This window comes from Lagenorhynchus albirostris, chromosome 5 (genome assembly GCF_949774975.1).
Source record: "Lagenorhynchus albirostris chromosome 5, mLagAlb1.1, whole genome shotgun sequence".
Taxonomy (NCBI): domain Eukaryota; kingdom Metazoa; phylum Chordata; class Mammalia; order Artiodactyla; family Delphinidae; genus Lagenorhynchus; species Lagenorhynchus albirostris.
In genome coordinates this window covers 49,947,326-49,972,715 of record NC_083099.1, presented here as the reverse complement: position 1 = coordinate 49,972,715, position 25,390 = coordinate 49,947,326, and the positions used below count along the sequence as shown (strand labels likewise).

At 42.6% G+C, this 25,390-nt stretch overlaps 1 protein-coding gene across 1 annotated transcript in view; it reads left to right on the top strand.

The window, feature by feature from the left end:
* The window catches only part of SLC7A14 (solute carrier family 7 member 14), a 67,260-nt gene that overhangs the window by 35,617 nt on the left and 6,253 nt on the right, over nucleotides 1-25,390 (top strand). Inside the window, exons 4-6 of the mRNA XM_060149226.1 lie at nucleotides 3,209-3,355; nucleotides 5,897-6,105; nucleotides 8,273-9,150. Of these exons, the coding sequence (XP_060005209.1) occupies nucleotides 3,209-3,355; nucleotides 5,897-6,105; nucleotides 8,273-9,150 (1,234 nt within the window). The remainder of the gene's footprint in view (nucleotides 1-3,208; nucleotides 3,356-5,896; nucleotides 6,106-8,272; nucleotides 9,151-25,390) is intronic.

Sequence of the window (25,390 nt, the reverse complement as noted above, 5' to 3'; positions counted from 1 at the left end):
CTGGTTCTTGGGAGCAGTTAATAAAATGTGTCAAGTTCTAAAAGAAAAAATAAGGAGGACGAGGAAGAGGAGGAGGAATTTGTGCCCTTGGTTTCATCTGTTCTAGAAAAACTTATAAAAGTAATAAAAATACTACTGATAAGAGGAATATTTATTAAGTACCTATTGTATTCTATGACTGTGGTTGACTGTATTATCTCATTTAATCCCTGGAACAATCCAACGAGCTAAACACAATTTTTATTTCCATTTAAGTGATAAAGAAAATGAGACCCCAAGGGGTTAGGAACTTGTTCTAGGTCACCAAGCTAGTACCTGGCAGAACCAACCTAAGTCCGACAGTCTACAGAATCTGCACTCCTAACCAAGTCCTATGCCACCCATTTGCATGGCTCTGTGATTCCCTCTGAAGCCTTCAAAATTGGAAGGTGTCCCTCCAATTCTGTCTGGAGGTATCTTCCATTTTTCAGTTAGACATCCCCTGGTCCTCAGTTAATCTTCATATGGCATGGTTTACAGACCTCTGACCTTTTCCAGGGTAGATTGGCCCTATAGTTCTTATTTAGGACCTTCCTACCCACCTATCCTCAGCAGGGAGCTCTTGCAGTATCTATGACCTTTCCATCCAGCACTGATCACACCAAGTGGGCATGGCACCATAGCCGTGGGACATCCTAATCGGGAGCAATGCATCTTTAGACTGATTGTCAGAGAAGGTCACTGTATGATTTACAAGAGGGGTGTGTGTGTGTATGTGCGTGTGTGTGTGTGTGTGTGTGTACGGGAAGAAAGATGTTAAAGGAAGAGAAGACAGGACTGTTTTCTGGAAGCTGTCTTAAAGCAAGGCTTTCCTTGATTGGAGCAGCTTAGCGAGCCTACAGTCCCAGTAATCATTCATCCCTGAACACCAGAGACATTTTTTAGACAAATGAAAACAAGCACGTTTCCAAACCTGTGAACCTCCACGTACGATGAGGTGAGATCTGTTTGACCTTCTTGTCTGAATGCCAAAGACACTTTCCACGTCCTCAAATGGAGGACTTCGCTGGTGTGAAATTGGGAGTTATCTCCTCTCTCAGAAAGTACCCCTCTGGTGACAACTGCTTGTTTGAGAAGTTCTTTCTATTAGAATAGATCAGGAGTTCTTAGATTTTTTTGTGTGCAGTGGACTCCTTGGCAGTCTGGTGAAGCCGATGGACCCCTTTTGAATTATGTTTATACTATGTATAAATTGTGTTTATAAATGAATAACCTAATTACATAGGAGTTCGAAAGAAATCAATTACAGTTAACCTATGAACAACACGAGTTTGAACCAAGCGGTTCCACTTAGGTGGATTTTTTTTCAAAAGTAAATACTACAGTACTACGCTGGTCAGTGGTTGGTTGAATCTGCAGATACAAAACCACAGATATGAAGGAACCGAGTACATGGGGGAACCACAGATACAGAGGGCCAGTATAAGTTATACTCAAATTTTCAGCTGTGCTGTGGTTGGCACCCCGAACCGCCATGTTGTTCAAGGGTCAATTGTATATTGAAATATAGTTATAAAAATATTTTTAAATTGTGATATAACAATGTGCTTTGTTATCAGTGCTTTAAATATTAATATCTATGTCTAATAACTGACATAAATTGGAAGTCACAATGAGCACAAGTGGTATTTCAAGATCTCTGCAACAACTAATACGATGGGAAAATAGCTGATTGCTATTGGTGACAAAGTCACAGGTACTGTTAGTCACCTACACTCATAATTGAAAGAAATGATAACATTCAGTTGAAGGGTAGTGAAAAGAAAGATGTATTTTTTTCTCTGAAAAATTCTCAGACCCTCCCCCATGCGAATTGCATGGACCCCAGAATAAGAACTTCCAGTTAGAGAACTGAAGCATTAAAGTCCTGACAGGAGAGACTGTAGAAGAGACCAACTCATTTTACAGATGAGCAAAGGTTGCTTTTGAAAGTTTGAGACAATCTTCTATTTTGTGATGTTACTTGTGGGTTCCAGGTCTCAGTATTTTGTCTTTTACCTATTGAGAAGTCAGTAGGAAAGGTAAGAGTGAAAATTTAGGGACAGGTGTCTGCCTGGCACGTGTTTAGAATTTCATCATTTATAAACCGAATATGGAGAAAAGGAAAAAATGGTCAGTCCACAATGAGCCTCACTCCTGGCCCCCTGGCTAGAGCTTGCAGGTTGCCAAATGCCCTCACCCCATACACAAAAGCCCAGAAAAATCTCTTTCATCTTCCCCAAATGGGACACCCCCAAGCATTCAAAGAGGCACATTTCTTACTTTCAGCTGATAATGAGAATGCTAAGGTGGGAAAACATAATCTAAACTTCGATAGGTTCTTTGGAAGAAAGTCACACACTCCTCAATGGAAGATTTCCACTGCTTGACTCATCAAGTCACAGCCACCCTTGGGATCACACAGGCCCCTGTCAGACAGGCATCCAGCAGATGTCACTGGGTACCACCTCCTCAGCTTCACACTGCCTCACTCCTCCTCCTGCCCCTGCCTTGTAGCCCAACAAGGCCACTCAAGCCCCCAAAAGGAACAGTAAAATCAAACTGTCTCTACCTGTCTTCCCATGAAAGACACTACACGATTTGAAGATCTGAAAATCTTTTATATCGTTTCACATCTGGAAGATGCTCTGGAAATGATCTACCAGGGTCACTAATGGTAATCTGCGCAGGACAATTTGTGCAAAAGCATCTGCGCCCCTACACTAAATGCCAGAAGCGCCCACCCCATGTCTCTGTGTCGGTCACAAGTACCTCCCTACATTTCCAAACATCTCCTAAGGGCAGTCATACGGACCCTGGCTGTGACTGAGAGCCACTGAACGAAAACAGAGCACAAAGAAGTTAATGAGTTCCCCAAGACACAGGGATAGCCAACTTGCTGATTTATTTGTAACCCCACTTACTTCCAAAAATTATTTGAATGTGTTGAATGACCTCGTTTTTATTTGGATATAATCCTTCTTATCTTCATTTTACACATGGGGGAATTTCCCAGTGTCACACAGCTAGAAAGTAGAGATCAGAACTCAAGCGTTGAGCACAAGTTCTACCACGTTACTCCTTCTACCACTCAGTACTGTTTGCCGGGCACCAGGCAATTCTGGGGACCACGTCAGGCCCTGGTGCTGCCCTGACACTTTGAGTCTGATCAATGTCTTCATCCCTACAGGTGCTGCAAGGAGCAGCCACATGTTTCTATGCGTTCATTGGCTTTGACATCATCGCCACCACTGGAGAGGAAGCCAAGAATCCCAACACATCCATCCCTTATGCTATCACTGCCTCCCTGGTCATCTGCCTGACAGCATATGTATCTGTAAGTACCAAACGCTTATGTGACCCTCCTCATGGCCTTTTCATATTTGACCTTAAAATGTGGCTCTGGGACTGGGTTTCCTTCTGTCAGGAAGTAATCCTTTACTTGTGCCTTGTAGGTGTTTGTACACATATGTTTCATGTTGCTCCCTCTTTTTACACTGTCTCAAGCTCACCCCACCCACCAATGACAAGGAGAAAATCAGGGCTCCAAACTGGAGACGGGAGAAGCCCCAGGTCCTCACTTCAGCCATGGCCCCCATCCCTGCTCCGTCCTATGCACAGGCTCTTGGTGTCCGCTGCTGCCCACGGGACAGTGTGCAGGGAGTGGGCTGCCGTCCAAGGAGCTCAGATCACAGGCTGGCAGTAACGGGTGGGTGTGCAAGCAGAGGCACTGTGGGCCTCTGCGCTCCCTCCTCAATGCCCTTCTGTCTTCTGGGAGCTTCCCGGCAGCAAAGAGACAAGGCTCTCCCAGGGTGGGGAAAGAGAATTCATCATCCTCTAGAAATGCTTCTCCCTTAAATCTGGTGGGTTGGGGGGGGGTGCAGAGTGGGAGGAGATGTAATTTCTTTCTGCCAGTTGCTCCCTCTTTTTACACTGGCTCAAGTTCGCCTCTTCAGGTTTCCCTGCCAAGGGAAGTCCTTAGAATGAAGCCTTCAGGCTGTCTCCTGAGGATCACGCCCCTCAGACACTCCTCACACTTCTGATGCGTCATCTCTCAGCTCCCATCCCAGAACTTCTATCACAGAAATAGTTCAGCCACATGCAACATCCCCCTCAGCCCCTGGCAGTGGAGAGGACCAGCTGGTAAGCCGACAGATGTGTGGTTACACAAATCCCCCCAAGTCCTGGAGGTCCAACTCACTTCAGCCACCACAATTATCATAGAAAGAGCCAGCAGCCGGGGTGCACACGTCAGCCCTGCTGCTCCTGCTGCCACGGCATGCGACAAGAACCTCTTCACAACCCCTACCAAAAAAACCGGAAGAACACCTTTAGCAACAACCAGAAGAAACCAGGCCAAGGGATCATTAAGGCAAGCTGCAAAACAGGACTGTCCTGGAAGCCAAAGGAAAACATGAGAGCAGCACTGGATGTGGTTTGCCCACCCAAACCTTTATGGATAGGTCAGTTATAACCGCCCCCCCCCCCGCCCCATGCACACACATGCAACTGGCTTCATCTTATCCAACTCTGATTAGCCCTGCAGACAGAATGTTCAGGAGCAGCTGGGGGTGGGGGAAGCAGGCAGGGGTAGCAGCAGAGGCACTCTGCTCTGCATTCCCCCTCCCTCATACCTCCCCTCTTCCAGTAGTCAACCGTTGTAGCACACGCAGTAAAATTAATAATCACAGCTCCTTCCTTAGAAGAGTGCTTTATAGACTACAGAATATGTCTACGCATCTACCAACTTTTGCCTATCCTAATCTAATGTGGGCAGGAGACACTCTGAGAGTTGCTGTAAGAATCTATCCCTCCCTCCTCAGGTCTACCCCAATGTTGCTGGGAAAGATTCCCTTTTAGAATGCGTGGGCCCTAACCATGCCTCAGGGGTTGTTTGGTCTTGTGTTGGTCAGCAGGCACCCATTCTACCACCAGGAAAAAGTCAAATTGCTGGGCTGTGGTCATTCATCCTGCTGTCCTCCCTAGTGGCGCGTGGCTTCACTGGAGGATCCTGGCTCCTGAGAAATAGGCAAAGAGGTGATCTAGAAATGAAGCACTCTCTCCTTTTCAGGCTCTGGACTCCCTCACTGATGCCAGGATTGGCCTTCACAGGCCAGGGGGCACCTGGTCTTAGGACTGGCGGCTCCATCACCTGGGGCCAATTATGACGGGAGGGATGTTACAGCAGATCTATGACATGTGAGGAGAAATAGGTCCTGGTTAAGCAAAGCCATAGTGGTCTTATAGCCCACAGGAGTACTGGATGCCATCCTGATGCCATAATTTACTTCTTGGCCTTCCTGGTTCCGGGGACTGAGCTACAGAGAGGAAATGGAAACATGAGTCCCGTCAGTTAATCGGTTGTGGATCTCCTACGTATTTATCTTTAGAGTTTTGATCTCTGGTCTTTAGGGTAAGATCTAGTACAGTTACGATCCTGTAGGACCCTGAAAGTATAAAAGAAATGAGCCTCTTGTCCATGTGGGCAGGGTGCTCATGGTCACTGCCAGGCCCTGGCTCTAGTGCCTTAGGCTGCAGCTCCTTCCATCGGATAATACCTGCCCTTCATTGAACTATCAGTGTAGCTCTGCTCTCATGGAGCTGAAATACCTGCAGACTTATCCCTCAGATACAAAAGGGTCACAGAGAGATATTACAAATGATTTGGTCTAGTCCACTAAATTCACATGTGGGGAGAAAATACTGAGACCGAGCGTTCCAAAGGCCAAATAACTGGTCTACAGTAAAGGCACGTGCCACGAAGTGGTAGATCCCAGCTCCCATGCAGGAGCAGGCCTCTTTCCTCTCCTATGGGACCTCCATCCATGCTTCAGACAGACCCCTCTACCTCCAGCCATGTTTCCTCTTGTTTTAACAGGTGAGCATGATCTTAACTCTGATGGTGCCATATTACGCGATTGACACGGAATCCCCGCTCATGGAGATGTTTGTGGCTCGTGGGTTCTATGCTGCAAAATTCATAGTGGCCATCGGGTCGGTTGCAGGACTGACAGTCAGCTTGCTGGGCTCCCTCTTCCCAATGCCAAGGATCATTTATGCCATGGCTGGCGATGGGCTCCTTTTCAGGTAAGGGCTATGCTCGGTGGCATTTATTCTATTCTTCCAGGCCTGCCCAGGGAGACTGTCACCCACTGCCAGCCTGACTGTAATTCTGATGTGAGTGCCTGTCACATAGACAATGGAACTTGTCATATATCTTGGCAAAGGGTTTGAGTGAAATTAGTTTAGGTCCTAAAACAGCCCCTCCGTTTGACTCTGGGTCCCTCAATCTAGCAACAAACTAATATGTCCCCCCAATGGCCCCCTCCCCTCTTATTTGACATTGTATAAAGATGATGAGTGCCAAAATGCTACACTGGGTGGCCTCCAGAAGGAAGAACCCATCCCAAGGGCATCTGAGGCTTGCCCTCACATTGAGGCCTGATGACTGCCCTCTCTGAAGCTGAAAAAGTTCACAGTTACAATCAAAGAGAGGATAAGACCCTCTGAACAGAGCCTAATAACAGTAGCAACAATCGCTACCATTTATTGAACATTTGTGTGTAACAGGTATATGGTATCCCATTTAGTCAGCACAATAACTCTATTTTACAGAAGAGTATACTAGATGAATATACTCAGAGAGGTTAAAAAAAAAAACTTGCCCCAAATCCCCCAGCTGCTGGGTGGCGGGGTCAGGATTTGAACCCAGGACTGTCTGATCCCAACAACCAGACTTTTAACCACACCAGTACACTGACACTTCCAGCCCCCTAAGCTGGCTATGAAGTAGCCTATCTGCCCATGGTACAAAGGGGACGTGGCCCCATCTCTTGGTTCCTAGGGTCTACTGTGTGAAGAGCTTGCAGGGAAGGCATTCTTCAAGCCCACAAAACAAGAAGTAAACCTCCAAGGAGCTCTCAGGAGTGCAGAGGGATCCAGCTCAGGGACTTTATCTCTGCCATCGGCTGTCACATTCTGCACCCTTTCCTCTGCATACCCCCTGAGGTCACCACCGAGCTGTGACCTTGGGGGAGCTGGAAAGATCAAGAAAAGGCTGACTAGCTATCTATTTTATATTTGGTAGTGTACATTATGTCCATGCCGCTCTCTCACTTCGTCCCAGCTTACCCTTCCCCTCCCCGCAGCCGCATAGCACAGGGAGATCAGCTCCGTGCTTTGTGACCACCTAGAGCGGTGGGATAGGTACGGTGGGAGGGAGGGAGACGCAAGAGGGAGTTGATATGGGGATATATGTATATGTATAACTGATTCACTTTGTTTTAAAGCAGAAACTAACACACCATTGTAAAGCAATTATGCTCCAATAAAGATGTAAAAAAAGATGTTAAAAAAAAAGAAAAGGCTGACCATAGTGGAGGTGTGACAACTTCACACACCCAAAACGTTTTTCAGCTGTCAAAGAAAACCGAGAGGAAAGATGCTGGGGCTCCGAGCACAGTTTATATTCCTGTTTCATGGACTGAAACATGGAAATAAGGGAGGAATGGAAGAGGAGGGAGCAGGGAGTGCCAGAATGAGAGAGGAGGAGGGCGGGAACCTACCTAAGCCTCCAGGAACTGCTAAAGAAGGGTGCCATTCAGTCACCCTTGTTGGTCTTCTCTATCTTCTCCAGTTAGTAAGTGGCCGGATTTAGGTTTCATCCAGGAGCACATGTTCTCAACGATTGTACTACTTTGCCAACCAAATCCCTGTACTTCTGTTGTAGAGCAAGTGCTTCTCAAGCTCTGGCATAAATCCGAATCCTCTGGAGGTTTTTTAAAGTGTAGACTTTGTTGGGCCCCACTCCCAGAGAGTCTGACATGGTAGGTCTCAGGTAAAACCTTGGAATACGTATTTCTAACGAGTTCCAAGGTGATGCTGATGCTGTTGATCCATGGACCACACTTCGGGTAACACAGGTGTAGAGGACCCCCAAGCAGATGTATGACTTTGCCAAGTATCCCTTCTTCAATTTGGATTTCTGAGAACCCCCTAGATTCAATCAACCCATCACATCACATAATGAAGTAGGAACTTTAATAGAGAAGTTTGGCTCAAACTCAAGGAATTGAAGTAAATTCTGTTTAAATTCTACTCCGGGAACCAAATCCTGGGGTAGGGAATAGCAGCTGTATTTAAAGCAGTGAATCCAGAAGTAAGCTGGAGAAACAGGACCAGGAGGTGTTAAACCATGCTGAATCAATCCCCACGTGTAGCTCACTGTGAACCCTCTGCTTGCCCCTCCCTTCAGGTTCCTGGCTCACGTGAGCTCCTACACAGAGACCCCAGTGGTGGCCTGCATTGTGTCGGGGTTCCTGGCGGCTCTCCTCTCCCTATTAGTCAGCCTGAGAGATCTGATTGAGATGATGTCCATCGGCACCCTCCTCGCCTACACCTTGGTCTCTGTCTGCGTCTTGCTCCTTCGATACCAACCAGAAAGTGACATTGACGGGTTTGTCAAGTTTTTGTCTCAGGAGCACACAAAGAAGAAGGAGGGCATTCTGGCTGACTGTGAGAAGGAAGTTGGCTCTCCTGTGAGTGAAGGGGAAGAGTTTTCCGGCCCAGCCACCAACACATGTGGGGCTAAGAACTTACCATCCTTGGGAGACAACGAGATGCTCATAGGGAAATCAGACAAGTCGACCTACAACGTCAACCACCCAAACTACGGCACCGTGGACATGACCACAGGCATAGAAGCTGATGAAACTGAAAACGTTTATCTCATCAAGTTAAAGAAGCTGATTGGGCCCCGTTACTACACCATGAGGATCCGGCTGGGCCTTCCAGGCAAAATGGACCGGCCCACAGCAGCTACAGGGCACACGGTGACCATCTGCGTGCTTCTGCTCTTCATCCTCATGTTCATCTTCTGCTCCTTCATCATCTTTGGTTCCGACTACATCTCAAAGCAGAGCTGGTGGGCCATCCTTCTGGTCATTCTGATGGTGCTGCTGATCAGCATCCTGGTGTTTGTGATCCTGCAGCAGCCAGAGAACCCCAAGAAGCTGCCCTATATGGCTCCCTGTCTCCCCTTTGTGCCTGCCTTTGCCATGCTGGTGAACATCTATCTCATGCTAAAGCTCTCCACCATCACATGGATCCGGTTTGCGGTCTGGTGCTTTGTGGGTAAGCAACTTCCTTTGAAGCCTTGAGAGTTCCCTTCTAAGACCTTGATCAGGCTTATCTCAAAATTACCTCCTAGCTGGACTGGGCATCACTATTCCAGAGAAATCTGGCTGGTTCTGTGGATCCCTACTTCCTGCTTTAGAGTCAAAAAAGCCAGTTGTGCCCTTTCTGCCTGTTATGATCTTGGTTGTGAGTTCTGAAGAATGATACTGATCAATCCATCACTTCATTGAATCCTATTACTGGATGTTCTTCTGGTGGATAATTAGTATCATAGAAAGTCCACTTAAAATGAATCCACATTTTTAAAAAGGACAAAAATAACATATAAAAATGAGGGCGGGAAAGGCTGATTGGAATTCTTAGAAACTAAAAATTATGAAAAATTTTATTTATCTTACGTTCAACAAAATTAAAATGGCAATCAATTATTTCATGTTTTTTTAAATGAGCAAACTATGAATTAAGTATGGGGTTTTAGGCACAGTTTTTTGACAAAATTGTATCATGGCACCATTTAACAGCCCTCACTTTTTGTTGACTTTGCAAAATATTCAAGTTTTTCATTTTTTCCCCAAGATCTTTCTTCATCCTTTGATATTCCAATCATTCTCTTGGGAAGTACCCATCATACCATCATCCTTGTTGCTTTTCTCTACTTCTATTGATAACTGATAGGACTCTGCTGGGTCATCAACGTCCATAGCTTTGAGTGAATTACTATTGCTCTCTCTAAACTCACTTTCACTGCCTTCAGGAAGTCCTGTATCATTCCTAAGATTTCTAGTTTTCCTTTGGGATCAATTTATATTATATTCACATTACATGTTTATCCTATATGACCGTCACTGATGTTTACGAAATTGCTGGGGACTGGTGCTCATGATAACTTGAGAGGGATGTTTAAGTGAAGACTAATTTTAAAGTTCCTTAGTTATTATTTTTATATTTCCTATACAACTTGGTAACCCTGGGGTCTCTGGCAACAAATACTTAGCTAAGGAGAGTCCTTAGGTGCTCTGAGGAATAGGAAAGTAAAGAATAAGTAACTCAGCCTTAAGGGAGGCAAGACAAATATGTGTGAATCCACCAGCCTGGGCAAGGCAGCATAGAGAGTCATTGAGTTGTAGCCCATCCACTCCTTGAGGTCAGGGCTGTGGGTGTTCAACCCGGTGACCTCTGTGCCAGAACACAGTTCGTGCTTAATAAATACCTATGATTGTAAAGCACTCTTCAGATGAGCAAAAGGAAACCTCCAGTCAGAACAGCTGGAAAGGACTTTAAGGAGGTAGAATTTGAACTGGGCCTATAAGATAGGATTTCGGTAGCGGGAAGTGGGGGGGAAACACAGGATTCAAAGGAAAGAACATATGTCTCCCAAAAGACTCCTCACATCCGAAGGCCATCCTATGCCTTCCTGTAAGCATTTTGTACCAATTTTTCACTACCCTAAGCCTCATCCCTTGTTAGACTTTAAGGGATCTCTTGAGAGGACCCCACCGACTCATGAAAATTCTAAGCATTTATATGATTCATTCACAATCTCTCTTTTCTGTTTAAACATTTTTCCACTGGAACAAGAAGCTAACCAATGGAAAGATGCTATTATGGGTAGAAATGAATGAAGTGGGTAGAAATATTAGAGTCATGTATTTGTCAAGTGAATGAAGGCACAAACACAAATACACATGAATTTATTCATCTTTTCCTGGACTATTTAAGCTAGAAGAAGCCTCCAACATCTAGTACAGTGTTACCCACAGTGTGGTGACTATTCCATTGTTAATACTTGGACTGATTTTAGAGAGTATATGAATGAACTTTTAAAAATATTATATGATTATGATTCACTTTCACAAATACTAGAAAAATATACACATTCCCATGAATCTGGTGATTATTTTTAAATTCTAAAAGTGAGTCAAGGAGATTCAAGACGGTGGAGAGTAGGTGGACATGGAGTTCATCTCTCTCCACGGATGCATCAGGAATACATCTGTAGATGCAACAATTCTCACAGAACACTAGCTGAAAACTAGCAGAAGACCTTGGACACTGGAAAGGACTATAAAGATCCCTGCATAACTGGGTAGGATGGAAAAAAAGAAGGGAGAAGGAGGAGGAGAGGAAGCAGGACAGGACCTGCACCCCAGGGAGAGGAAGCTGAAGCAGAAGGGAGAGAGAGAGAGACCTGAATTGGGGGAAACCCCCTCTCTGACAGGGAAATAGACTGGGACAGAGGGGAAGCACTAGAGGCTGTCGGAAGACGGTGAAGTGGCCAGTCTGTGGCAGACAGGGCCGAGTGAGAAACACACAGATGGTGCATACTGTGGACATACGTGCCTGGGACTGGGACATGTATTCACAGGTGTGCAAAGGGGCTGGGAGCTGGTGCGTGAGGACTGGAGAACAGGCTCAGAGCGAGAACTGCTGTTGGCTGTGGGGAGACGGACTGAGGGGATGGGAGGGAGGAAATCTGCAGCAGGGAATGCCTAGGGAGGAAGACTGGACTGCCATGGAAGCAGGGTGCTATTGATCAGTCACACACAGGGGGAGAAGCCATTACCGTAGCCTCTCTCTACCTACATGCCAGCACCTGCCAGTGACAATAAAAAAAGCCCCCTCAGGGTTGGCCCTCATGTGCCTTACGCCGGGAGGCAGAAGAGGCCCTCGCTAGGGCCATATCTCTTGCACCCGTGGCCGCCGGCTTCCCTGCACATTTGGCGCCCCTGGGGCTCCCATGATCCAAGCAGTCATACCACCTCTGTGCCTGGTCCTCACAGGGGCAGACCCAAGAGCTCCAAGGCAGACTCAGGACAAGACTCCTGTGGGTGGACCACATGTAGAGGTGGGGATAAAACCAAAGCTGAACCCCAGGGGTGGGGTGACTAAGGAAGAAGATGGAAAATCTTTCCACCAGCTGTACAAGCTGCAGATTAAATCCCCACAATCAGTTAGGTAGACCCTGCGTCTATGGAATATCTGAGTAGACACTGAGTGTTCCCACAAATGAAAACAGTCTAGGGCTTCCCTGGTGGCACAGTAGTTGAGAATCTGCCTGCCAATGCAGGGGACACGGGTTCGAGCCCTGGTCTGGGAAGATCCCACATGCCGTGGAGCAACTAAGCCCGTGCGCCACAGCTACTGAGCCTGCACGTCTGGAGCCTGTGCTCCACAACAAGAGAAGGCCGCGACAGTGAGAGGCCCACGCACCGCGATGAAGAGGGGCCCCCGCTCGCTGCAACTAGAGAAAGCCCTCACACAGAAACGAAGACCCAACACAGCCAAAAATAAATAAATAAATTTATTTTAAAAAAAACCCAACAGTCTAGCTCTGGCAGCTGTGGACTTTGGGGGCAGCACATGCAGGAACTGGGCCAGATCAGAGCCTGAGTGGTCCCCACAGTGCTCACAGCAGGTCCAGAGACCAGCCCAGAGGCAGAGGAGAGCCTCCTGGGGAGGCAGAGGGGCGCTGTGGCTCACGGCGTGTGCAAGGACACTTACATCAGACACCCCATGGAAACATAATTATTACTATTGACTTTATTATGTTTTGATTCATTCTGTTGTTGGTTCTAGCTTTTTTTTTGGTTTCTTTTTCTTTCTTTTTTTCTTTCTTGTTGTTTTGGGGGGTTTTCTTGTTTTGTTTATTTAGTCTTTTGGGATCTCTGCTGTATAACTTTTTAAAAATTTTTTTATACATTTCTATTTATACTTTGCTTTTCTGTTGTCCTGTGTTTTTTCCCTTTTTATTTTATTTTATTATCTTTTTAATCATTTTTATCACTTTGTTGTCTCCTTGCTTTCTTCTTCAGGTGGGACACTGCTTTGGTTTTGTTTTTAGGTTATGTGTTTTTGTTACTTTTAATCCTAATTGTTTGATTTCATTTTTGAGTTCTATTTGTCTTCTTGTTCTCTGGCTTTTTGTTTTATTTGGCTCTGTTTTTGTTTCTTTTATGTGTGTGTGTGTTTCCTTGTTTCTGTTTCTGTTTGATTTTGTTTTCACCATTTCTCTGGGATTTTGTTTGTCTTTTTTTTCTTTAATATATTTTCTATTTTTTTAAATATTTGTTTCTATGTTGCTTTTCTGCTCTTCTGTCTTCCTTCCCCTTTCTCTTTTTCTCTTTTTTTTAATATCATTTTTCTTGGTTTGCTTTGTTTCTTTGCTTCATTCTCCAGCTGGCACTCCGCTTTGGTTTTGTTTTTTGGTTCGGGGTTTTTGTCAGCTTTCTTCTTAATTGTTTGATTTTCTTCTTGGGTTCTTTTGTTTGTCTGGTTGTTTTGCTATTTGATTTATTTTGTTCTGTTTTTGTTTCTTTGTGTGTGTGCATGTTTCCTTGTTTCTGTTTGTATGATTTTACTTTTTACCATTTGTCTGGGACGAGCGACTTGCGGGGTCATGGTCCCTCAACCAGAAGTCGAGCCTGAGGCTCTGGAGTGGGAGCACTGAGCCCGGGATGCTGGACCACTAGAGAATTCCTGGCCCCAGGGAAGATTAATCACCAAGGGCTCTCTTGGAGGCCTCTATCTGAATCCAAGACCCAGCTCCACCCAACTGCCAGCAGCTAACAACGCTGGATGCCTCACACTAAACAACAAACAAGACAAGAACAAAAACCCATTCATCAGCACACAGACTACTTAAAGTGATAGTAAGCTCACAGACACCCCAAAACATACCACATGACATGGCCCTGCTCATCAGAGGGAAAATACTCAGTTCCACCCACCAGAACGCAGGCACCAGTCCCTCCCATCAGGAAGCTTACACAAGGCACTGGACCAACCCCACCATCGGGGGCAGAGAACAGAAGCAAGAGGAACTATGACCCTGCAGCCGAGGGAAAGAAGACCTCAAATACTGTAAATTAGACAAAATGAGAAGACAGAGAAATATCTTATAGGCAAAGGAGCAAGATAAAAACCCACAAGGCCAAATAAATGAAGAGGAAATAGGCAAACTACCTGAAAAAGAATTCAGAGTAATGATAGTAAAGATGATCAAAAATCTCGGAAAGAGAATAGAGAAAATACAAGAAACGTTTAACAAGGACTTAGAAGGACTAAAGAGCCAACAAACAGTAATGAACAACACAATAACTGAAATTAAAAATACTTTAATTTTTTTAATTAAATAAAAAATAGCGGAAAATTGAGGCAGAAGAATGGATAAGTGAGCTGGAAGATAGAAAGGTGGAAATAACTTCCAGGGAGGAGAATACAGAAAAAAGAATGAAAAGAATTGAGGACAGTCTCAGAGACCTCTGGAACAACATTAAGCGTACCAACAATGAATTATAGGCATCCCAGAAGAAGAAGAAAAAAGAAAGGGTCGGAGAAAATATTTGAAGAGATTATAGTTGAAAACTTCCCCAACATGGGAAAGGAAATAGTCAATCAAGTCCAAGACATGCAGAGAGTCCCATACAGGATAAACCCAAGGAGAAACATGCCGAGACACATATTAATCAAACTAATAGAAATTAAACACAATGAAAAAATATTAAAAGCAGCAAGGGAAAAACAACAAATAACATACAAGGGAATTCCCATAAGGTTAACAGCTGATCTTTCAGCAGAAATTCTACAGGCCAGAAGGGAGTGGCAAGATAATTTAAACTGATGAAAGGGAAAAACCTACAACGAAGATTACTCCACCCAGCAAGGATCTCATTCAGATTTGATGGAGAAATCAAAAGTTTTATAGACAAGCAAAAGTTAAGAGAATTCAGCACCACCACACCAGCTTTACAAAAAATGCTAAAGGAACTTCTCTAGGCAGGAAACGCAAGAGAAGGAAAAGACTTGCAAAAACAAATCCAAAACAGTTAAGAAAACAGTAACAGAAACATACATATCAATAATTTCCTCAAATGAAAATGGATTAAATGCCCCAGCCAAAAGACACAGACTGGCTGAATGGATACAAAAACAAGACCCATATATATGCTGTCTACAAGAGACCACCTTCAGACCTAGGGACACATACAGACTGAAAGTGAAGGGATGGAGAAAGAAATTCCGTGCAAATGGAAATCAAAAGAAAGCTGGAGTAGCAATATGCATATCAGATACAATACACTTTAAAATAAAGACTAGGGCTTCCCTGGTGGCGCAGTGGTTGAGAGTCTGCCTGCCGATGCAGGGGACACTGGTTCATGCCCCAGTCTGGGAGGATCCCACATGCCGCGGAGTGGCTGGGCCCGTGAGCCATGGCCACTGAGCTTGCGCGTCCAGAGCCTGTGCTCCGCAACGGGAGAGGCCACAACAGTGAGAGGCCCACGTACCGCAAAAAAAAATAAAATAAAATAAATAGAATAAAGACTATTACAAGAGACAAGGAAGGACACTATATAATGATCAAGGGATCAATCCAAGAAGATATAACAATCGTAAATATCTATTCACCCAACACAGGAGCACCTCAATACATAAGGCTAATGCTAACAGCCATAAACAGGGAAATGAACAGTAACACAGTAATAGTAGGTGACTTTAACAGTCCACCTACACCAATGGACAGATCATCCAAACAGAAAATAAATAAGAAAACACAAGCTTTAAATGACACATTAGACCAGATGGACTTAATTGATATTTCTAGGAAATTCCATCCAAAAACAACAGAATACACTTTCTTCTCAAGTGCACACGGAACATTCTCCAGGATAGATCACACCTTGGGTCACAAATCAAGCCTCCGTAAATTTAAGAAAATTGAAATTGTATCAAGCATCTTTTCCAACCACAACACTATGAGAGTAGATATCAATTACAGGGAAAAAAAACTGTAAAAACTACAACACATGGAGGCTAAACAATACGCTACTAAACAACCAAGGGATCACTGAGGAAATCACAGAGGAAATCGAAAAATACCTAGAAACAAATGACAATGAAAACGCGACGACCCAAAACCTATGGGATGCAGCAAAGCAGTTCTAAAAGGGAAGTTTATAGCAACACAATCCTACCTCAAGAAATAACTCAAATAAACAACCTAAACTGACACCAAAGGCAATTAGAGAAAGAACAAAAAACCCCAAAGTCAGCAGAAGGAAAGAAATCATAAAGATCAGATCAGAAATAAATGAAAAAGAAATGAAAGAAACAATACCAAAGATCAATAAAACTAAAAGCTGATTCTTTGGGAAGATAAAATTGATAAAACATTTTTCCAGACTCATCAGAAGAAAAAGGGAGAAGACTCAAAGCAACAGAATTAGAAATGAAAAAGGAGAAGTAACAACTGACACCGCAGAAATACAAAGGGTCATGAGAGATTACTACAAGCAACTCTATGCCAATAAAATGGACAACCTGGAAGAAATGGACAAATTCTTAGAAAACTACAACCTTCCAAGACTGAACCAGGAGGAAATAGAAAACATGAACAGACCAATCACAAGTCTGAAATTGAAACTGTGAATAAATATCTTCCAACAAATAAAAGCCCAGGGCCGGATGGCTTCACAGGTGAATTCTATCAAACATTTAGAAAAGAGCTAACATCTTTCCTTCTCATACTCTTCCAAAATATAGCAGAAGGAAAAACACTCCCAAACTCATCCTACGAGGCCACCATCATCCTGATACCAAAACCAGATGAGGATGTCACCAAAAAAAGAAAATTACAGGCCAATATCACTGATGAACATAGATGAAAAAATCCTCAACAAATACTAGCAAACAGAATCCAACAGCACATTAAAAGGATCATACACCATGATCAAGTGGGGTTTATCCCAGGAATGCAAGGATTCTTCAATATATGCAAATCAATCAATGTGACACACCACATTAACAAACTGAAGAATAAAAACGATATGATAATCTCAATAGATGCAGAACAAGCTTTTGATAAACTTCAACACACATTTATGATAAAAACTCTCCAAAAACAGGGCATAGAGGAAACCTACCTCAACATAACAAACTCCATATATGACAAACCCACAGCCAACGTCATTCTCAATGGTAAAAAACTGAAAGCATTTCCTCTAAGATCAGGAACAAGACAAGGGTACCCACTCTCAGCACTATTATTCAACATAGTTTGGAAGTTTTAGCCATGGCAATCAGAGAAGAAAAAGAAATAAAATGAAACCAAATTGGAAAAGAAGAAGTAAAACTGTCACTGTTTGGAGATGACATGATACTCTACATATATAACCCTAAAGATGCCACCAGAAAACTACTAGAGCTAATCAGTGAATTTGGTAAAGTAGCAGGATACAAAATTCGTGCACAGAAATCTCTTGCATTCCTATACACTAACAATGAAAACTCAGAAAGAGAAATCAAGGAAACACTCCCATTTACCACTGCAACAAAAAGAATAAAATATCTAGGAATAAACCTACCTAAGGAGGCAAAAGACCTGTAGGCAGAAAACTATAAGACACTTACAAAAGAAATCAAAGGCGATACAAACACATGGAAAGATATACCATGTTCTAGGATTGGAAGAATCAACATTGTGAAAGTGACTATACTACCCAAAGCAATCTACAGGTTCAATGCAATCCCTATCAAACTACCAATGGCATTTTTCACAGAACTAGAACAAAAAATTTCACAATTTGTATGGAACACAGAAGACCCCGAATAGCCAAAGCAATCTTGAGAACGAAAAACGGAGCTGGAGGAATCAGGCTCCGTGACTTCAGACTATACTACAAAGCTACAGTAATCAAGACAATATGGTACTGGCACAAAAACAGAAATATAGATCAATGGAACAAGCTAGAAAGCCCAGAGATAAACCCACACACATATGGTTACCTTATCTTTGACAAAGGAGGCTAGAATATACAATGGAGCAAAGACAGCCTCTTAAATATGTGGAGCTGGGAAAACTGGACAGCTACATGTAAAAGAATGAAATTAGAACACTTCCTAACACCATTCACAAAAATAAACTCAAAATGGATTAAAGACCTAAACGTAAGGCCAGACACTATAAAACTCTTAGAGGAAAACATAGGCAGAACACTCTTTGACATAAATCGCAGCAAGATCTTTTTTGACCCACCTCCTAGAGTAATGGGAATAAAATCAAAAATAAACAAATGGGACCTAATGAAATTTAAAAGCTTTTGCACAGCAAAGGAAACCATAAATGAGATGAAAAGACAACCCTCAGAATGGGACAAAATATTTGCAAATGAAGCAACGGACAAAGGATAAATCTCCAAAATATACAAGCAGCTCATGCAGCTCAATATCAAAAAAAAACAAACAACCCAATCCAAAAATGGGCAGAAGACCTAAATAGACATTTCTCCAAGGAAGACATACAGATTGCCAACAAACACATGAAAAGATGCTCAACGTCACTAATCATTAGAGAAATGCAAATCAAAACCACAGTGAGGTATCACCTCACACTGGTCAGAATGGCCATCATCACAAAATCTACAAACAATAAATGATGGAGAGGGTGTGGAGAAAAGGGAACCCTCTTGCACCCCTGGTGGGAATGTAAATTGATACAGCCACTATGGAAAACAGTATGGAGGTTCCTTAAAGAACTAAAAATAGAAGTACCATATGACCCAGCAATCCCACTACTGGGCATATACCCTGAGGCAACTATAATTCAAAAAGATACATGTACCACAATGTTCACTGCAGCACTATTTACAATTTCCAGGACATGGAGGCAACCTAAATGTCCATCGACAGATGAATGGTAAAGAAGATGTGGCACATATATACAATGGAATATTACTCAGCCGTAAAAAAGAACAAAATTGAGTTATTTATAATGAGGTGGATGGACCTAGAGTCTATCATACAGAGTGAAGTAAGTCAGAAAGAGAAAAACAAGTACCATGTTAACGCACATATATGTAATCTAAAAAAAACGGTACTGATGAACGTAGTGGCAGGGCAGGAATAAAGACGCAGACATAGAGAACAGACTTGAGGACACAGGCAGGGAAGGGGAAGCTGGGACGAAGTGAGAGAGTAGCAGTGACATATATACACTACCAAATGTAAAATGGATGGCTAGTAGGAAGCTGCAGCATAGCACAGGGCGATCAGCTCGATGCTTTGTGACGATCTAGAGGGGTGGGATAGGGAGGATGGGAGGGGGGCTCATGAGGGAGGGGATATGGGGATATATGTATACATATAGCTGATTCACTTGTTGTACAACAGAAACTAACACAACCTTGTAAAGCAATTATACTGCAATAAAAGTTTTTTAAAGAGTCAAATTGAAGAAAAAATTAGTACTAGTACATGTGCCATATGATTCAAAGTAATAATTAACACTTATGTAGCTCTTGCTACATATTAGCCATCATTCCAAGGACTTTACTTATGTTAACTTATTTAATCTGCACAGCCACCTGCATTTCACAGATGAGGAAACTGGGGCACTTGACTGAGGTCACATAGTTAGAATACAGCAAAGCCAAATTAGAACTCAGGTGTGTGGGTCCAGAGTCCATGATCATAACCGCTATACTAAAAATGTAGTATATGAATATAAATAACATATAAATAAAGTTTGAGAAACACTGACACGGTCCACCACTTCCCCACTTCTCCCTCTCTCGACCTTACAGATAAGCAAACTGAACCTCCAAGAGGTTAAATAACATGCTCAAGGTCAACAGGAATAACAGGAAGTTATTCATAGAGCTATTACTACAATCCAGAATCTCCATGCTCAGATGTGGGGCTCCTACCTCCCCACCAGGGTGCCTCTGAACAGACCTTATTTGCTCAGAATGTTTGATATGTAGTCTGTGCAGATTAACACATAACATCAGGGGTGGCTCCACAGGTGGATGCTCTGTGCAGTCACACAGGGCTCTGCACTTGGCTTAATGCTCTGCTGCTATCTTCTTGAATTCTTAACAATTTTTTAACAAGAGGCTCCATGGTTTCATTTTGCACTGGGACCTACAAATTATGTAGCCAGTCCTGCATAATATCTATGTTTCTGGACAACCAGAGGAATTTTGCAAAAGTGATGAGGTGACAGGAACCCCCTGCCTATGGTTTTGTTTTTTTGTTTTTTTGATACAAAGCTAGATTTTACTTGAAAATTTTTTTAATGTTAGCATATCTAAATTCATATAGGTAATTGGTTTACAGTTTTTGTTTTTGTTTTAATTTTTATTAGAGCATAGTTGCTTTACAGTGTTGTATTAGTTTCTACTGTACAGCAAAGTGAATCAGCTATATGTATACATATATCCCCTCTTTTTTGGATTTCCTTCCCATTTAGGTCACCACAGAACAATGAGTAGAGTTCCCTGTACTATACAGTAGGTTCATCAGTTATCTACTTTATACATAGTATCAATAGTGTATATATGTCAATACCAATCTTACAATTCATCCCACCTCCCCCTTTCCCCCTTGGTATGCATGTTTGCTCTCTACATCTGTGTCTCTATTTCTGCTTTGTAAATAAGATCATTTATGCCAATTTTTTCAGATTCCACACATATGCATTAATATACCATACTTGTTTTTCCTTCTTACTTCACTCTGAATGACAGTCTCTAGGTCCACCCACATCTCTATAAATGACCCAATTTCGTTCCTTTTTATGGCTGAGTAATATTCCATTGTATATATGTGCAATATCTTCTTTATCCATTCATCTGTCTTTGGACATTTAGGTTGCCTCCATGTCCTGGAAATTGTAAATAGTGCTGCAGTGAACATTGTGGTACATGTATCTTTTTGAATTATAGTTGCCTCAGGGTATATGCCCAGTAGTGGGATTGCTGGGTCATATGGTACTTCTATTTTTAGTTCTTTAAGGAACCTCCGTACTGTTTTCCATAGTGGCTGTATCAATTTACATTCCCACCAGGGGTGCAAGAGGGTTCCCTTTTCTCCACACCCTCTCCATCATTTATTGTTTGTAGATTTTGTGATGACGGCCTTTCTGACTGCTGTGAGGTGATGCCTCATTGTAGTTTTGATTTGCATTACTCTACTAATTAGTGACGTTGAGCATCTTTTCATGTGTTTGTTGGCAATCTGTATGTCTTCCTTGGAGAAATGTCTATTTAGGTCTTCTGCCCATTTTTGGATTGGGTTGTTTGTTTTTTTTTGATATTGAGCTGCATGAGCTGCTTATATATTTTGGAGACTAATCCTTTGTCCATTGCTTCATTTGCAAATATTTTGTCCCATTCTGAGGGTTGTCTTTTCGTCTTGTTTATGGTTTCCTTTGCTGTGCAAAAGCTTTTAAATTTCATTAGGTCCCATTTGTTTTTGTTTTTATTTCCATTTCTCTAGGAGGTGGGTCAAAAAAGATCTTGCTGCGATTTATGTCAAAGAGTGTTCTGCCTATGTTTTCCTCTAAGAGTTTTATAGTGTCTGGCCTTACGTTTAGGTCTTTAATCCATTTTGAGTTTATTTTTGTGAATGGTGTTAGGAAGTGTTCTAATTTCATTCTTTTACATGTAGCTGCCCAGTTTTCCCAGCTCCACTTACTGAAGAGGCTGTCTTTGCTCCACTGTATATTCTAGCCTCCTTTGTCAAAGATAAGGTAACCATGTGTGTGTGGGTTTATCTCTGGGCTTTCTAGCTTGCTCCACTGATCTGTATTTCTGTTTTGTGCCAGTACCATACTGTCTTGATTACTGTAGCTTTGTAGTAGAGTCTGAAATCAGGGAGCCTGATTCCTCCAGCTCTGTTTTTTTTCTTTTTTTCCTCAAGATTGCTTTTGCTATTTGAGGTCTTTTGTGTTTCCATTCAAATTGTAAAAATTTTTGCTCTAGTTCTGTGAAAAATTCCGTTGGTAATTTGATAGCAATTGCATTGAATCCGTAGATTGCTTTGGGTACTACAGTCACTTTCACAATGTTGATTCTTCCAATCCTAGAACATGGTATATCTCTCCATCTGTTTGTGTCATCTTTGATTTCTTTCATCAGTATCATAGTTTTCTGCATACAGGTCTTTTGCTTCCTTTGGTAGGTTTATTCCTAGGTATTTTATCCTTTTGTTGCAGTGGTAAATGGGATTGTTTCCTTAATTTCTCCTTCTGAATTTTCATTTTTAATGTATAGGAGTGCAAGAGATTTCTGTGTGTTAATTTTGTATCCTGTGAGTTTACTAAGTTCATTGATTAGCTCTAGTAGTTTTCTGGTGGCATCTTTAGGATTTTCTATGTATAGTATAACGTCATCTGCAAACAGTGACAGTTTTACTTCTTCTTTGCCAGTTTGGATTCCTTTTCTTTTTCTTCTCTGACTGCCATGGCTAGGACTTCCAAAACTATGTTGAATAATAGTGGTGAGAGTGGATATCCTTGTCTTGTTCCTGATTTTAGAGGAAATGCTTTCAGTTTTTCACCATTGAGAGTAATGTTTGCTGTGGGTTTGTCATACATGGCCTATATTATGTTGAGGTAGGTTCCCTCTATGCCGACTTTCTGGAGAGTTTTTATCGTAAATTGGTGTTGAATTTTATCAAAAGCTTGTTCTGCATCTATTGAGATGATCTTATGGCTTTTATTCTTCAATTTGTTAATATGGTGTATCACATCTATTGATTTGTGTATATTGCCTTTGGAGTCAGACAGCCCCAAGTTCACTCACAGCTCTGCCACTTCCTTGTGACCTTGGGAAGTTCACTTAACTCCTTTGAGCCTCAGTTTTCTCATCTGTAAAAATGCAGATAATTCTTTTAGCCTTGATCTAGTTGCTGTTTGGGGCTTAAATAAGAAAATATCAGAGAAAGCAGTAAGAAATATTGTTTTGCTGCCTTTCTTTTAAAAAGCTAGAATGATTCATTGTCTCCCAGACTAGCTATAGCTATCACATGCCAAAGTACAACATGAACCTGTTCTGACTCAGGCTGCCTTCCCAGTTATCAGGCAGAAGAAAACTCCCAGAGAACCTTCTGTAATCTTGCTGATAGCACAAACTTCAAACTAGCTCCAGGAACTGATACTCCTTGGCATGGGAGGACGCCACCCTGCAGCTTGGGCTGGCCAGACAGAGGGCAATGAAGCCTGCAGTTTAAGAAGCACCCAACTGCTAGCTATTAACTGCTTTGGTCTCATGATCTTTGAAGGCTGGAATATAAGTAAGTTTCGCCTAGAACAATGATTCTCAACCTTGACTACACAACAGAATCGTGAGAGTTGCTTCTGAAACATTCTATGACCAGGATCCCCTCACAGAGATGTTCTGATTCAATTGGTCTGGTATGGCCAACTATTGGGTATTTTTAAAACTCTTAGGTAATTTTAATGTGCAGCCAGGTTTACAATGATCTAGAACAGTGGTTCTCAAAGTGTGGTCCCAGACCAGCAGCATCAATATTATGTGGAAACTAGTTAGAAATGCGATTTCAGAGCCCATCCCGGACCTACAGATAGAATCAGAATCTCTGAGGGCAATTTAGATTTTAACAAGCCCCCCAGGTAATTCTGATGCATGCTCAAATTTGAGAGCCACTGATCTAGAGAGAAGAATAAGAAGATATTATCAAGAAGGGCAGATAATTTAATTACAAAACTCCCTATTTTGGGATATATAAAATATATCCATACCACAACCCCAAATTGGCTTGTAAAATTTTTAACTATCTTGTAGAATAAATATCCTATCTTGTAGGATAAATATCCTATCTCTAAACATCTGAGCCTCCAAAATGTCAGATTATTCTTCTTAATCTCTCTATTCATAATATAAGTTTCCTGGGGAGAACAGTAGAGAGGTCTCTAAATGGAGCTTCTTATGAAACTTCTGATACTTTTTTAAAAGATTTACATGGTTAGGCTGAGTCATAACTTGATAATCTTCTTAAACACATTTTTTTACCCAAATTTCTCTAAATGAATCTTAATTACAGCATTCTTGTAACAATGTTTTGCTAAGCTTTTGAGAGCACAACTCACAGCGAGAAACGAGGCACAGTCCTAACTAGACACCCAGTACTTGTTTATTTTCCTTTTGACAAGAGAAATAACACAAATAGCAAATGTTTAATAATCCCCAACAAAATGACCACAAAGCGGCCTTCATATACCTTTTCTCTTCGATGATGCAGTTTTGTAAAGGAATACCTCAGGAGTTGGGCAGGGGCTCAGGGAATATGAAACTAGGAGGGACCAGTAAGAACACTATACAATGGTATTTTCCAGGCATGTGTCAGGTCTACTGGTCCCTGTGGGCCTTTACTGTAAATGAATCATCTGTTAGACCAGCTGTGGGCGCCCTTACTCTGGAGTCTGTCAAGTTTTCATCTGGAATTTTTTCAGTCCCTCTGAGGAAAACAAATTACCGTCTATAGCTTTAGAGAACAGATAGGACTTGTGATTTGCGCAATGGCCCTCATAAATCCTGTACTAAACCATCACTATCCCAGAGAGAAGGCATACTTTACGGTCTTCGCCTGAGCTCTCATCTGAAATCCTATTGGAAACTGACCCAAAGCAGCCACTGTGATGAAGGGAAGAGGAGGGAGAGAAGGGGGCCATGAATTCGACCTGACAGGGCACCAAGATAAACAAATTCCTGATGATATGTCCCATAAATAAGTTTGACATTCTCCTTGAAGGAAACAAGAAAACAACTGGCAGCTTCAACATCAAAATCATGCTCAGAAGAGCAAGAAAAATCACGGAGGCCAGAGTGAGGATGGCCACAGGGCCAGGGCAATTCCAAGAGGGAGGGAGGGAGAAGGTGAATCGTTCAGCAGCTGACGCTGCCTGCTGGCAGAGGTGCTGGGATACACAGGGAGACACCTGGCTGAGAATGAAGGGAGAGGAGACCATGGCAGTAGAAGGCCCTGGAGCGGGTGTGTGCCGTGCACCCTTAACAGACAGCGCTGTGAAAGAGTGGGTGATGGGCTTCTTTCCCTCAGCATTCCATTTGTGAGATGCATCCGACTTGTGCTTCTAGTTTTAGTTTGTTCATGCTCCTTGCTGTCTAACATTCCACTGTGTTGATACACCACAATGTATTTATCCATCCTGGTGTCCATGGATATTTAGCGTGTTTCCAGTCAGGGCCATTAGGAGCAGAGCTGCTACGAACATTCCTGTGCATGTTTTCAGTGGACACTCAGACACATTTCCCTTGGGCTTCTGTTGAGTTAGAGGTGGAACTGTTGGCTTGGATTACTGGGCTTCTTAATATGTCTTTAGACAAGATTGCATTCTGTCTCACAGCCATTATACTCAACAAATAACATGAGGGTCTCCAGCTCCATTTTGCAGGTGGGAAACTGAGGCATAAAGAATGTG